This window comes from Desmodus rotundus, chromosome X, assembly GCF_022682495.2.
Source record: "Desmodus rotundus isolate HL8 chromosome X, HLdesRot8A.1, whole genome shotgun sequence".
In the NCBI taxonomy this organism is placed as follows: Eukaryota; Metazoa; Chordata; class Mammalia; order Chiroptera; family Phyllostomidae; genus Desmodus; species Desmodus rotundus.
Window position 1 is genome coordinate 31,081,834 of NC_071400.1, and position 16,491 is coordinate 31,098,324.

The 16,491-nt window shown below is 39.6% G+C and overlaps 1 protein-coding gene across 1 annotated transcript in view; it reads right to left on the reverse strand.

Moving 5' to 3' along the window:
* The window catches only part of IL13RA1 (interleukin 13 receptor subunit alpha 1), a 57,362-nt gene that overhangs the window by 20,643 nt on the left and 20,228 nt on the right, over positions 1 to 16,491 (reverse strand). The window contains exons 5-8 of the mRNA XM_024559109.4: positions 9,654 to 9,841; positions 6,968 to 7,119; positions 1,199 to 1,246; positions 783 to 915 (exon numbers count right to left, since the gene is read on the reverse strand). Of these exons, the coding sequence (XP_024414877.1) occupies positions 783 to 915; positions 1,199 to 1,246; positions 6,968 to 7,119; positions 9,654 to 9,841 (521 nt within the window). The remainder of the gene's footprint in view (positions 1 to 782; positions 916 to 1,198; positions 1,247 to 6,967; positions 7,120 to 9,653; positions 9,842 to 16,491) is intronic.

A 16,491-nucleotide genomic window follows, 5' to 3' on the forward strand; every position in this document is an offset into this window, starting at 1 on the left:
TTCATCAACTGTTCCTTCCTCAATTCTGAGATTCTTCAGCATCCCGATTACCTTTCAATATAGATTCCAGTCTGTTGATTCGCCCCCAACAATGTGGTGCCCAGAATGAATACAACACTCTTCTGATGTGGCCAGGACACTGTGCCCCACCCTGCAGTACTCCCTTGTTTTAGGTGCTGCACTATCACTGCTACCTATGACTGCATATGCCTTTAGGGACACTTAAGGGTCCAATGTTCAGTCACTTTGAGTTTACAGTCAAATAAAACCCTGTGCCCCACCCTACAACATGCACATTCATAAACCACAGGTGTTTTCAATCCAATACTTGAGCCTGGCACGTAGTTTGTTCAGCCTCTCAATTAATAAATGAAACTTATTTTTTCAAACCTAGATACAGGTTTATCCCTATTAAATGCCACCAAGGGTCACTGTTCTACTCTTGATTCTGTCACCAGCACATAGATTAGTCTTCTAGCATTGCACAATCTGTAGATTTAATCATGCCTATCTTCTATATTTTTGTTCAGGTTGTTAATAAAGATGGAGACAGGACAGAAGAGAAGATAACACCATTCAGATTGTGGATTTTCAAAGATCTATATATTGCAAATTAACCCTGGGTAATTTGACAGTAATGAAACAGAAAATGCATTTCAAATGTAATACTCTCTGGCTGACATCAAGAATGCAGAACAGTCCTTTCCCCCATCCCATTTGCTGCTTCAGCATAGATTCCATGCATCAGTGGTTTCAATTTTAACGAAATCCTGTTCCCTTACCTATAGTCATCGCTGGACTCCAATTACTCCAGAGTTGGTTATCCTCATAGCAAAACTTATTTGTTTTGACTCTCATTCTGACTGTGTTCATAGTATCAGGAGGAACACCAGGAACCCGGAAACAAATTGTACCCTTAGATATAAGGTAAAAAAGCAAGAAATATTAACAGTTTTTTCTCCTTCTCTGGTTCTGAATCCTAAATATAATTATCAACCACATTCTGTATATGATTAAACTTGGATTGTAATCCAAATTATCTGACTTTACAACCCCTGGATAAAAATTGGCAATAACACAGAGAAGAAAGTAGTTTATTTTTCTCAAAGCAGTTCAAATTTAGGCTATGCTCACCCCACCCCACCCCCAATTACTCTTATGAGTTTAAGCCCAAATAACTAAAGTTGAATTTACTGACCTCCAGGTTTCCCTCAATTTCTGAATTATCACACATGGGTTCTTCAGCCTTGAAAATATAAAAAATGAATAAATTAGAAATATTAAAAAGACGACATTAACCATGTCTAACAAGGTTACCTTTATCATATTAAAACAGAACCGGGTGCAGTGAACAAAATGGTTTTTAAATAAGTGGTGCTAGGTCAACTACCTATCCATATGGGGGGAAAAATTCTTGACCCCTACCTCACATTATTTACAAAGTCAATTCCAGACAGACTGTAGATTAAAATGTGAAAGTTAAAATAAATGAATAAATATGTAAATAAAGCAAGATTTTACATGAAAGCATAGAACATCTTCATGACCTTGAAGCAAAAAAAAAAAAAAAAGATTTCTTAAAGAGGACCAAAATAATATTAACCATAAAGAAAAAACTTTTATAAAGTCATCTCTACTAAAATTAAAAACTTCAGATCATCAAAATATATCTTATTAAAGAAATAAAAAGGTATGGTCCTCTTTTAAGAGAGAAGATATTTGCAATTTCTTACAAAGCACTGGCATACATATGTTCTATAATACATATTTACATTTATATATAATACACACACATATACATATATCCAAAAGTTCACAAGGAAAAGTCAGACAGCCAAATAGAAAAACTGGCAAAAGACTTGAATAGGCATTTCATAAGAGGATATTCAAATTGCCAATAAACATAAAAAAGTGCTCAACTTCATTAATTATCAGGGAAATGCAAATTAAATCCACAAGATAACAATACACATATCTAGCCGAAAATACCAAGTGTTGGTGACCATATGAAGAGTCTAGCACTCTCAATTTCTGCTCTTAGTTGTGTAAATTGGCAAAGCTACTTGGGACAACTGACATTATTTACTGGAGACAATCAGATGTAACCTACAACCTGTATGTGCTCAACCAAAATGTATGCACATGCATACCGAGATAAGTATGCAAATGTTCATTAAAAGCTCTATTCATAAAACTCCAAACTGGAAACTATCAAAATGCCCATAAATGGGAGAATGGATAAATCACATGTGGTATATTGGCATAATGGAATGAATACAATGAGAATGAGCCATCTACAGCTATGAGCAACAATATCAGTCAATCTCATAAATATAACACTGAACGAAAGAAGGCAGACACATAAAAATAAATTGCCTATAATTCATTTATATAATGTTTAAAGAGAGTCGATAAAACTAATCCATGGGATTAGAAGTTAGGATAATAGCTGCTCGTTTGGAGTGCAGTGACCAAAAAGGGTCACAAATGGGGCTTCTGCGGTGCTGGTTATGTCAGTGAAAAATCATTGAACTCTACATAATGATGTGCGTTTTTTTCCTACATAGACTATACATCAATTACACATTAAAAAAAGAAAAGAGGAATCATTCTCCCTTGTGGAGAATATATCCAAAATAACTAGGTTACAGAAAAGAAAGTATAATGTAAAATTTTATTCCACACAGTTTAAGTTACTTGCTGTCTGATATAAAGAGAATAATCAGTTCCTGAAATGCAAATATTTCAAAATTGAGTAAAAAAATCAACACATGAAAATCTGGCCAACAGGTACATGAAAAGATGCTCAACATCACTAATCATCCTGGAAATGCAAATCAAAACCAGAATGAGCTATCATCCGAAACCTGTTAGAAGGGCTATCATCAAAAAAATCAAATGACAAGAGTTATCCAGGATGTGGAGAAAAGGGGACACTCAAACGCTGTTGGTGGGAATGCAGACTGGTGTAGCCACTAGGAAAAGCAGTATGGAGTTTCCTGAAAAAATTAAAAATAGATCTACCATACGATCCAGTAGTCCCACTTCTGTGTATATATTCAAAGGAAATGAAATCAGGATCTCAAAGAACTCCCTGCACTCCTATGTTCATTGCAGCATTATTCACCATAGCCAAGATGTGGAAGCAGCCTAAATACCCATCAATGGATGAACAGATAAAGAAGAGGTGGCACATATATACCACCAAATATTATTCCGCCCTGAGAAAGAAGTAAATCTTGCCATTTGCAATAACATGGATGACACTTGAGAGCATTATGCTAAGTGAAGTCAGTCAGAAAGAGAAAGACAAATACTGTATGATCTCACTTTCATGTAAAATCTAAACAAGTCAAATTCATAGAAGGAGAGAATAGAATGGTAGTTGCCAGAGACTGGGGGATACAGAAAATGGGAAGATGTTGGTCAGAGGGCACAAACTTTCAATGATAAGACCTGGGGATGTAATGTGCAGCATGGTGACTATAGTTAATAACACCGTATTGTATACTATAAGTCAGCTAAGAAAATAAATTTTAAGTGTTCTCACCACACCAAACAGAAAAGATAACTGTGTGATGTAATGGATCTTAATGAACTTGATTGTAGATATCCATCCACAATGTATATGTATACTAAATCATATTGCACACCTTAAAAATAATCACATTGTACAACCTAAATACATACAATATGTACACACACACACACACAAATCACTGTGTAAATTAAAGTCTCTGGACTCTTATTCAAATGTAAATCCTCTCGCGTGTTTATCAGCTACTCTGATACCTCCAAGAGAAAAGGAAAACAAAGGCACAGAGAACCGAGTAAACAGTTTGCAGGGACGGAGGCAGTCAAAGATGAGACATTTCTTACTTTGTGAGTCTGTCATAAGCTACTTCTAACCACAGCCCCATGTGATGGCACCCGTTCATGTTCCAGCCTACTTCCCCCTCTTAACTGTAACGCTAGGCAAAATAATTCCTCAAAAAAGTCTTGAAAAAGAAAAAAAGGTCTAACCAACACAGTTCAAGATCAGGGTGCACACAAAAAAGCTGATGGCATTCTAGGGGAGGAAGCAGCTGGTGACCATCTGCTACAAGAGAGTACATTAAACTCAAGTGTGTAAACAGAGTTAATTCCACATAGACCACACGCGGCAAACACAAGGCCTACGGGCCAAATCAGGCCCTCCACCTTGTTTTATCCAGCCCAGCACCTTGTTTCTACCCAACGGCAGTACTGAGCTCCTTTCCCCTAGTTAAGGAGTAGTTACATTTATACAGTCCTAAAATTACATTCGGCCCTTTGAAGGCAACTGCGAGGCTGACATGGCCCCCCTGAGAAAATGAGTTTGACACCCCTGACATAGACTATAGTTCTGATTTAGGTGAATAAATTCCATAGTATGTGTGTTCTCTTCCATTCGGAAGTTTGTAAAAGGTAATTCATTTCAACAAAAATTTATTAAGTGATAATTACACAAATGGTGTTATACGAAGTATTCTTTGTCAAAGTTTAATACGTGAAGACCAACTTTTGAAGTCATATTTATTAGCTGTGTGGCCTGTAGTAAGTTACTTAACGTCTCTGAGCCTTAGTTTCTCAATAAAATGTAACCTGTTTCATGAAATGTTACAAGCCACTATATAAGAAGTACACAAAAGAGTGTATTTGTAGCATATCATAAACACTTAATAAATGATGACTGTTGCTATTATGGGGAAGTATTAATGTGGTCTCCAGTGATTAATAACAAAACCTTTGAACTTAGACTTCTGCTGCAATCTTGACTCTACCACTTTCTAAAAATGTGATCTTAGGAGTAACCTCTGAGACTGGGTTTTCTCATCTATAAAATGAGGGGAGAAGCAGGATTTAGACCCTTGGAATTAATGTAAGGACTTAATGAGACAATTCAGATGAAATGCTTATTAAAATACCTAGCACATACTAATTGCTCAATACCTATTAGCTGCTATTAATAGCACAAACAGCACAGAGTAAATAGCACCTAACGCCTCCCTACAGGAGGTTATATTTATAGTGGAGAGAAAAAGCCTACACATGTGATCAGGGTAACCAGCAGGACATAGCTCAGTGCCAAATGACTAATACAAGTAGCATGTGAATTTGGGATTTGATGCAGGAGAGCACTAAAGGCTGAGAGTTGTCAAGTAAATTTCAGCTTTCTGGTAGCTCACTTACATGTAAGCCACACCCCCTCAGCACTTGGAAGCCTTTGCTTTTTCCCTTTGCAGTACTGTATGGCGACACCCGTTTCTATTCCAGATAATAGTTACTCAATTTCTGAAATAGATTCATCTGCAAATTCCCAGAACAGCTCTGCTCATCTGCGGACCTGGTCATCCCTCTGGAGTTACATCAGTCAACAGTGGCTTATGTTATTAAGTACAGACACTCCTCAACTTATGATGGGGTTACATCCCAATAAACACCTCATAAGCTGAAAATATCCTAAGTCAAAAATACATTTAATACACCTAACCTACTGAGCATCATAGGTTAGCCTAGTGTGCCTTAAACATGCTCAGAACACTTACGTAGCAAAATCATCTAACAGAAAGCCTATTTTATAATAAAGTGTTGCCTATCATGTAATTTATTGAATAGTGTACCCAAAGTGAAAAAACAATGGATGTATGGGTGCGCACCATTAATGGACACAGCTAAAAGCAAAGTAGGCCTGAAGAATGTTTGAAGCATTGAACCAAAAGTCATTACACATGAGAGAGGATCATACTGCATATCGCTAGTCCAGGAAAAGATCAAAATTCAAAATATGAAGTACAATTTCTACTGAATGTGCATCGCTTTTTGCACCATCATAAGTCAAACCATGGTAAGTCTGTATTTTGAAATTTCCATGATGAGCTAAAACAACTGAATGACGGAATTTGCCCTCATGCAAGGTGCTGGGCTTCCGTAAAAGCCAACATAAAACACTTGGTTTCTAACGTCTAAAACTCAAAGGCACACAAGTGAGTGGCAAAGTCCCTGTGGTCTCAAGGCGCCACCTTATGGAAACTATGCTCCTCGAGTTCCACAATTTTAAATCTGGGCAAAATATTCAAATTTAAAAAACATACAAACAAAACCCTACTTTGTGGTACAAACAAAAATGTTGGAGGCCCAGTTTGTGGTCTCTACTCTAAAGTGTAACAATGACACTGATATCCTGATGTTACGTCACATTCTGTTGTGCCCAGCCCTCCACAGGGACCTCTAATTAGCATTTTATATCAGATTCTGAATAGCAAAACTGTAGATAATCCAACCAATACTGACTACTCAACTTTGGCTACTTTAGTATTTAAACTCTAAGAAAACTGAATGGCCATCCAGAGCTTCCAAGTATCTACCTGATCTGACCCCAGCCTCCATTCTGTTTTTCGCTCATGCCACACTCATTGCTGCTTCAGTCTTTGTAGTTGCTATCCTCTCCAACCCCAGACCTTCACATGGCTGGCTCCTGCTCATCACTCCGGTCTCATCTCGAATGTCATCACTTTGGATGACTACCTTACCTAATACTCCCTCAGGCCCTCCTATCACTCCATTACATTGCCCCACTTAGTTTTCTTCATGGCACTCATTCCCTGAAATTAGCTTGTTCATTTACATATTTATCTTCTAGTAGGTAAGGTAGGTAAGCTTCAAGGAAAACAACTTGTTCATCAAGGGTCAAATACATACAGTAGATGCGTAATAAAACTTTTTGAGCAAATGAATTAATGTATGGCTTGAATCTTGAGGTCAATGCTACCTTAAAACCTCAAACCTTCCACCATCCTATTTCAGACAAGAAGTTTCAGTATCATCATCATAATCATGTGACAAATCTAGACACTGTATTTCATCGATCTTTCAATGTGTTACACTTTAAGAAACTCAAGTGAAAGAAAAATATCCAAATAAAAACAACGATCCAAAAAAAACTTACGGAGAAAATAAAATGCGCCTCGGTTTGGCTGTTATTGACTTCCACTTGATAAGATAAGCAAGTTCTACCAAAATTCTGTGGATTCTTCCCTAGCACGTATAACACACCATGTTTGACGAAGAGACTTTTAATATGTGGAGGATCAGGTTGCACTGAAAGACAGAAAAATACAAATTAGCTTCCAGAGTTTATTTTGATATGATATATACATGGGGAGAGATAATGAAGGTCACAAAGTTAAATCCAAACAGGGCTGATACTTTGAATGGCCTTACATGATCAGACATACAGTTCCAAATTTCTGATTAGGCACAATTAATGTAAAAAGCTGATTTTAAGTCACCTAGTAAAATCTAGGATCTAAGGAACATCTTTGGGTGTCTGGCAGATGACATGAACTCTGACCTGCATATGGTTAGATCACGGCCAGGGTATAATCTGAACATCCAGCTGCATCATAAAGAAAATAAGGGCTTGGATCCAGATGTGCATTCACCTAATAAGTAACAGGGGCACCAGGTATAAGGAGTTTCCCTGGCCATCACCCATTTGCACCAGTCAAAGACCACAACTTAAATACTAGCCCAGTCTCTGTCACATGCTACAACACGGATGAACCTCAAGGAGATCATACTAAGTGAAATAAGCTCATCACACCCTGGATGGTGTAGCTCAGTGGATTGAGTGTGGGCTGTGAACCAAGGGGTCACTGGTTCGATTCCCAGTCAGGGCACATGCCTGGGTTGTGGGCCAGGTCCCCAGTATGGGGCTCATGAGAGGCAACCACACACTGATGTTTTTCTCCCTCTCTTCTCCCTCCCTTCCCCTCTCTCTAAAAATAAATAAATAAAACCTTAAAAAAAGAAATAAGCCCATCACAAAAGAACGAGTACATATATGATTCTACTCATGAGGTATCTAAAGTAATGAAAATCATGGAAACAGAAAATAGGCAGGTGGTTACCCAGAGCAGGGAAATAGTGTTTGGGGCATCAAGTTTCAATTTCACAAAATGGGGAATTTCTTGAGATCTGCTGCACAACAATGGGAATATATTTAACTGCTGAACATACACTTAGGAATGAATACAATGGTAAATTTAATGTTAAGTGATTATAACCACAATTTAAAATAAAATGAATGAAATAGCTTAGTCTATTTAGTTTTGGGGGACTCAACTATGCATAAGACCACACAACAGAATAGAAAATTGACAGAAAACTTGAGGATGTCACCCTCTTGCTGAGAAGGATCTCCCTTTATGTCACCACTAATCTCTAGGAAGAAAACTAGCAAAATGAGCTTCAAAAGGTCCATTGAGGACAACCTGCCAAGCAAGGGAGAGCACAGAGAAAGGCTTCACTTCAGATTATCCCACTCGGCATGTTCCTGTGACCTCAGTCCCCTGATCTATATACTAAGCTGCCTTTGGTTCACTATTAGAATTCACTTCATGACGATCTGAAAGAGTGGAAATAGTGCTCTGCTCACAGACCTGGGAGCTTTTGTCAACTCATGGTTATTTACGTATAAATGTTCTGTATACCATGTAGCCAGAATATGAGCTCCCTGCTAGGGTATTACAACAAATAAATAAACATGATGCTTATAATAGTCTGTTTTGGAGATTTACAAAACACTCTGACACACTTCATATCACTTGCAACTTACTACAGTTGACCTTGAACAACAAAGGGTTTGTTAAAGCAGTTGCCACCTCCCCAGTCAAAAATCTGCGTATAACTTTTGACTCCTCAAAAACTTATAACTAATAGCCTACTGTTGACCAGAAGTCTTCCTGACATTATAAACAGTCAATTAATTACATATTGTATATGTGTATTATATACTGTATTGTTATAATAAAGTAAGCTAAAGAAAATGTTATTAAGAAAATCATAAGGAAGAGAAAACAAATTTATAGCACTGTACAGATTTATTGAAAAAAAAAAGACACATATAAGTATAACCACACAGTTACAACCCATGTTGTTCAAGAGTCAGCTGTATAATCCTTTGAGATCAAGAGGGACTATGCACCCTGTTTTACAGGTGAGGGAACACTTAAAGAGAATCTATATGCCTTGTCCAAAGTGAAGGAGCTAGTACCTCAAGCTGATATTTTGTTTTCAAGTAGGAGGTTCTTTCTAACAGGTTAACACTTGGCTGTACTGGCTGTTCTGATCAATCAGTGCCTGGACCACTCAGAATGTAAGATAATTTGAGTATCACCCCTGATCACTCTACCTCTGGTCTAAGCTTTTTTAAACTATGAAATAAACTATTCAGGAACTATATTTGATCATATTTATTCTACAGCATCATAAATAAAAGACGGTATAATAATTAAAAGACAGTCGATCTTAAGAGTCAGAGAGCCCGGGTTCCAATCTTGGTTCTGTATCTAACTGCTTCCTCTCAGTCTCCGTGTACTTGAAAGTACACAAGGTGAAAGCATGTGGCAAAGGTACTCAATAAACATTAGAACCTCTAACCTTGCTTCTTTAAAAAAAAACATCAAAGAGGCATACAACTGTAACTGAATAACAATAAAAATTTAAAAAACAACATTAAAGAAAGGTATATAAACATAGCTTTTTTTTCTGGAAATATCTTAAAACCAAAATCCTTTTTTATTATTTGAATTGATTATTCAAAAGAACAATAGAGGACTTCTAAAACTTACCATGAGAAGTTAAAGGCACTATATTGAAGGATGGTCTAATTTTTCCTGCATTATCCTTGACCATGACTTGAACACTGTGTTGGTCGAAACTGAAATCCTTAAGTTTAGTCAGAGTAAAAGAACAAGTACTGTGTTGACCTTCTCTGTAGATGTTTTCACACTGAAGAATTTTTCCCAAGCTGCTGTGCCTACAAGGCAAAATGAGAAAATCTTCTGCATTATTTTTAACAAGGAACTCAAGAAACAACGGCAGATTTTTTTTTCAATTTTTCAATTATTTTATTGTTGTTCAATTACAGTTGTCTGCATTTTCTCCCCACCTCTCTACCCCACCCCATCCAAACCCACCTCCCTCCCCTGCTTCCAACCTCCCCCTTGGTTTTGTCCATGTGTCCTTTATAGTGGTTCCTGAAAACTCTTCTCCCCACTGTCCCTTCCCCCCTCCCCTCTGGCTATTGTGAGATTGTTCTTAACTTCAATGTCTCTGGCCATATTTTGTTTGCTTTTTTCTTTTGTTGATTATGTTCCAGTTAAAGGTGAGATCAATGGCAGAATTTTTTTAATGACTGAAGATGTTCATGAAAAGCAATATTTGTAATATGGCAAGATAGCTTTTTCTAAAACTCTATTTTACGTAGCTCCATTTCATACTCTAAGGAGAAATGAATGTTCCTTTTTGCCAAACACTGGTACTTTCAATAGCCATGGAAACTATAGGAGTACTGGTTCTTTTTCCTTTTCTGAATACAAGGTATTATGAGGCCAGAATGTGAAGTTTTATGCTTCTTGAAAATACCCGGAGAACCAAGATGGCGGCGTAGGTAGACACACTGCGCCTCCTCGCACAACCAGAACTGACAGAAAATCGAACGGCAAGGAAGTCCGACACCAAGGAAATAAAAAATAAACATTCATCCAGACTGGTAGGAGGGGCGGAGACGGGCAGCCGGGGCGGAAAGGACTCGTGTTGCCGTGGCAGGACCGGGACTGGCGGAGTGTGGGATGAACGGGGCAGGCAGTCTGACCACTAGCAGACCCTGCGGCCCCACATTTGCGCACAGATAAACCGGACAAACGGCGGGGAGCAAAGAAGACCGCGCAACCCAGGGCTCCAGCGCAGGGAAATAAAGCCTCAAACCTCTGATTGAAAACGCCCATGGGGGTTGGAGCGGCAGCAGGAGAGACTCCCAGCCTCACAGGAGAGGTTGTTGGAGAGACCCACAGGGGCCTAGAGTGTGCACAAGCCCACCCGCTCGGGAACCAGCACCAGAGGGGCCCAGTTTGATTGTGGGTAGCAGAGTGAAAGATTGAGGTCTGGTAGAGAGTGAAGCGGGCGCCATTGCTCCCTCTCAGCCACTCCCCCACGAACAGTGTCACAGCGCAGCAACCAACGTTACCCCGCCCTGAGGAAACACCTAAGGCTCCGCCCCTTTAAGTAACAGACACGCCAAGACCAAAAAAAAAAAAAAAAAAAAGGCCCAAATGACAGAACACTTCAAAGCTCCAGAAAATACAACTAAGCGAGGAAGAGATAGCCAACCTATCGGATGCACAGTTCAAAACACTGGTTATCAAGACACTCACAGAATTGGTTGAATTTGTTTGAAAACTAGATGAAAAAATGAAGCCTATGCTAAGAGAAACAAAGGAAAATGTACAGGGAACCAATAGGGATGTGAAGGAAACTGGGACTCAAATCAATGGTGTGGACCAGAAGGAAGAAAGAAACATCCAACCAGAAAAGAAGGAAGAAACAGGAACTCGGAAAAATGAGGAGAGGCATAGGAACCTCCAGGACATCTTGAAATGTTCCAACATCCGAATTATAGGGGTGCCAGAAGGAGAAGAGGAAGAACAAAAAATTGAAAACTTATTTGAACAAATAATGAAGGAGAACTTCCCTCATCTGGCAAAGGAAATAGACTTCCAGGAAGTCCAGGAAGCTCAGAGAGTCCCAAAGAGGCTGGACCCAAGGAGGAACACACCAAGGCACATCATCATTACATTAGCCAAGATTACACAGAAGGAGAGAATCTTAGAAGCAGCAAGAGAAAAGGAGACAGTTACCTACAAAGGACTTCCCATAAGACTGTCAGCTGATTTCTCCAAAGAGACCTTACAGGCAAGAAGGGGCTGGCAAGAAGTATTCCAAGTCATGAAAGGCAAGGGCCTACATCCAAGGTTACTGTATCCAGCAAAGGTATCATTTAGAATGGAAGGGAAGATAAAGTGCTTCTCAGATAAGGTCAAGTTAAAGAAGTTCATCATCACCAAGCCCTTATTATAGGAAATGTTAAAGGGAGTTACCTAAGAAAAAGAAGATCAAAAATAGGAACAGTAAAAATGACAGCAAACTCACAGTTATTAACGACCACACCTAAAACAAAAACAAGAGCAAACTAGGCAAACAATTAGAACAGGAACAGAACCATAGAGATGGAGATCCCGTGGAGGGTTATCAATAGGGGTGTGGGAGGGGGAGAGTGGGGGAAAGGTACAGACAATAAGTAGCATAGATGATAGGTGGAAAATAGACAGGGGGAGGGTAAGAATAGTGTAGGAAATGCAGAAGCCAAAGAACTTATAAGTATGACCCATGGACATGAACTATAGGGGAGGAATGTGGGAGGGAGGGGGTGGGCAGGATGGAGTGGAGTGGGGGGGGAATGGGACAACTGTAATAGCATAATCAATAAATATATTTAAGAAAAAGAAAAAAAATTAATGCCCTGCCCTGGCTGGTGTGGCTCAGTGGATTGAGTGCTGGTCTGCAATCCAAAGGCTTGTAGGTTTGATTCCCAGTCAGGGCACTTGTCTGGGTTGCAGGCCAGGTCCCCAGTAGGGTGCGTGTGAGAGGCAACTGCACATTGATGTTTCTCTCCGTCTCTTTCCCCCTCCCTTCCCCTCTGTCTAAAAATAAATAAAATCTTTAAAAAAGAAAAATGAAAAGATAATTTAAATTAATATATTTAATCCTTCAAAGGCTGTGCAAAGAAATGCTTCAATAAAGAAAATGTTCTTGTTCCTTAAAAAATAGTACATAAGGCTTTTCTCCTAGCTGTAGGCCCCGGTAGTTCATTAAAAAAAAAACACAAAAAACAAAAAAAAAACCTTTTTAAAAACTAACTGCCCTGGCTAGTTTTTAGGTCACACAGGCCTGGAATGTTTTCCATCCATAGCCAGAAACAGAAACCGAAGACACATGACATTTTTGTTACATAACTAAAGAAAACTGTGTACAAAATTATTTTTGCTTCAAATAATGAAGGAACTCTTTTAATGGGCTATCTTTGAGATTCCTTTTTCAATTTTGTACCAAGTATTTCACATATTCTCATGGACTGCAGATATATAATTTAAATTTTTGTTGTAATTCAGAAAAAAAATAAGAAAATAGAAAATACTGGTTTTGAATAGACAATTTTGGGGGACTTCTTGTGAAAGATCAGATGATAACCTAAGATAGAAAACATTCAGTTACTTCATATTAAAATTCACACACAGCCCTGGCTGTGTGGCTCAGTTGGAGCGTTGTCCCATACACAAAAAGGTTGAGGGTGTGATCCCCAGTTGGGGTGCATACAGAGTAGGGGCAACCGATCAATCTTTTTCTCTCTCTCTTTCTCAAATCAGTAAAAACATGTCTTCAGGTGAGGATTTAAAAAACAATTCACACACTGAAATTCTCCACACACTCATACTGCAAACATAGTAAGGAAGAAATGGACAAATGAAAGACTATTTCCCCAACTCCGAAGATGATTAATGTGGTAAGAAATTCCCTAAAACTCATTGGCATGGCTAGTCTGCAGCTATTAAGGTCAGGCTCCTTCAGTGACATGCTCTCCATTTAGAGCCACAAGTCAGTGTCCCAGGTCTTCAAAATGACGCTGCATTTTTGGATTAGGGTTAGGGAAACAGTGTAGCCATTTGACATGATTTAAACTGGTATCTAAATCAATTCCAAGTGCTTGGTAATGAATGAGCCATGAGTCTCACTTTCTTCTGTCATTTTGATTGGAAAGAATCTCTCTAGGGGGGAGCTGAGGAGGAGGAAGTATGGGCTACGGGGCCAATCCTGCAACGTGAGGGGAACAGGACAGCAATATGTACTGGCTGAATCTGCAAGGGAGCAGGATGTAATAAAAAATATATAGCTATTATGTATGGAGTGCTTACCATATACATGTTAGCAGTTAGGCACAGCTCTGAATACTTTTCATGATAGCAATCTTCACAACCTTAAGAATTAGTAATATTATTACTACCCCCATTTTACAGATTATAAAACTGAGTCTCAGAGAAAAGGCACTTGCTAGTAAGGAAGAGAACCAAGATTTGAACCCAGGCAGTGTGGCTCCATAAATTGAGTGCTGGCCTGCGAACCAAAGGGTCGCCAGTTCAATACCCAGTCAGGGCACATGCCTGGGTTGTGGGCCAGGTCCCAAGTAGGAGGCATGCGAGTGGCAACCATACATTGATTTTTCTCTCCCTCTCTTTCTCTCTCCTTTCCCCTCTCTCTAAAAATAAATAAATAAAATATTAAAAAAATAAGTTACAGGATCGCGAGGGCAGAAGATATAGTATCTATATCAGCACTATCCAACAAAATTTTCTGGGATTATGGAAGTGTTCGATATTTGTGCTAATACTGGAGCCACTAGCCCTGCATGAAATTGGCTGGTAAGGCTGAGCAACTAAAGTTTTAATTTGCTTTCATTTAAATTAATTCAAATTAAAACATAAAGGGTCACACGTGGCTAGTGGCTCCTATACTGAACAGGACAGGTATAGCAAGAGTCCATGCTGATGATCAACTCCGGGAATGTGTACAGGGTGCCGGTGAACCACCACTCCCTTGGGATGACTTCTTGAGCCACCTCCAATTATGGGAGATTGTGCCCTGCACTTTCATTGACTGAGGGCTGAAAGGCAGCCCAGGTACTGCCTGCTGTCAGCTTTGGCAAGACATTGCATTAACCTGGAAGAAGAAGAATGCTTTTTCCAATTGGTTAGTCCAGTATTTTTGTAATTTAGTCACCCAGCAGGGCAATCATTTTGCAATTTGCTCTAAGACTTGCTTTGGGCTAGTATATGGCCTAACACACTTTCCTATTTTTCTTATAAGAAATCCAAGGACTAGTCCACCATCTATGTCCTGTGTCACCCCAAATTGCTGTATCTGGGTTACTTTTCTGCATAGTCTGCCATGGAATAAGACAGTTTTAAGATGTCTTCCCTTCTTTCCCCTGCCCCCTCTATAGACACAGACTCTGTAAAGGTCTCCCCTGTGATTCTACCAACAATGACTCTGGGGAAAGGAAGAGGAGTTAATAGCATGATCAACACAGGATGTTACCAAATTTTAAGACGTCTTGAAAGCCTTAATAATAGCTCTCTCCAGACTTCACTGCAACACTGTCAGAGCCAGGCTACTCCTTTTAGGGTTTAGTTCTCTGGCCCCTTCACTAGCATTTCCTTATTTTTTAAACTGTTTGTTTGTTTGCTTATAAAGACTTTATTTATTTATTTATAGAGAGGGGAAGGGAGGGAGAAAGAGGGAAACATCAATGTGTGGTTGCCTCTCATATGCACTCTACTGGGGACCTGGCCCACAACCCAGACATGTGCCTTGACCGGGAATTGAACCTGCGACCCTTTGGATTGCAGGCCGGCACTCCATCCACTGAGCCACACCAGCCAGGGCCACTGGTGTTTCTTTAGAGAGTGAGATGTACTCAATCCTCCTCTGTTTTTGGTCCTGAACTATAATATTCCTGTGGTGTTTATCCCTCCTAAGTCCTTACCCCAGTCTCAAATAGTTTCTCACTTTGGATCCTACCTACGAAACATTAAAAAACTAATATATGCAGCATGTACCACGTGTCAGGCACAGGGGAAAATAAAACACAGCCACTGCTCTCAAGGGAGACCACAGTCTGGGGAGAGCTACCACTAAGTAAACAGGAAATGACAACACTGTGCCGAGCACTATGACACAGGAAAGTGCAAGGTACTGTGGGACACAAGGATGACGGGGCACACACATACAGACTTGGGAGGTCAAGGAAGGCTTTGTGGAGAGAAAATGATGTCTGAGGTAAGATAAGGACAAACAAGAGGTATCAAGGTGACAGGGCAAGACACAGACTATGAGGGCATACAGAATGGTTCCACTATTCTGTTGGAATTCCATCATTCTATTTGAGCATTTGAAAAGTAAGTTTGAGGAACTGAAAAAAGTTCAGTGTGGGTTGAATAGCAGAGCTCAAGAGGGGTGGGGCCTCCTGGCTTCCCCAGAAGGGCTTTTCATCTTTGCCAGAAGTATGTGAACCCCCAGGTAACTTTAGAGGTTTTTGTTCAAAAATTCATGTGACTTTCGCATTCTATTCTATGATCTAGGCATGAATGTTATAATATACCAAAAACACTTCTCATCAAGTCATCGGGCAAAATGGACACTCCAGGGTGAAAGGCCATGTTTATCTTATAGCATCAGAAGTCCTGAACATGGTTTCTGCAGTCCATTCAATCCAAAGCAGTTGGAGTGAATGATAGAAAAGGGGACAAGGCCACATGAAGAGCAGACTGCCAGCACTACATGTCCCAGTTCTCCACCTTGACATCACAGTGACTAAATATCCCCATTCCTCAGAATACTCCTCCCCAAATGCCAGCCTCTGAGAAATCCCCCACCTATGCTGTCAACCTTCATCAAAGCCTCCCAGTCTCCCCCTGCCACCACCTGAAGCTCTACTCTATCTTCTCATGAGTTTGTCTACACCTCTGCAACAGCCTTCATCTTCGCTCTTGTTTTTATATAGGTATTTGTGTTGGG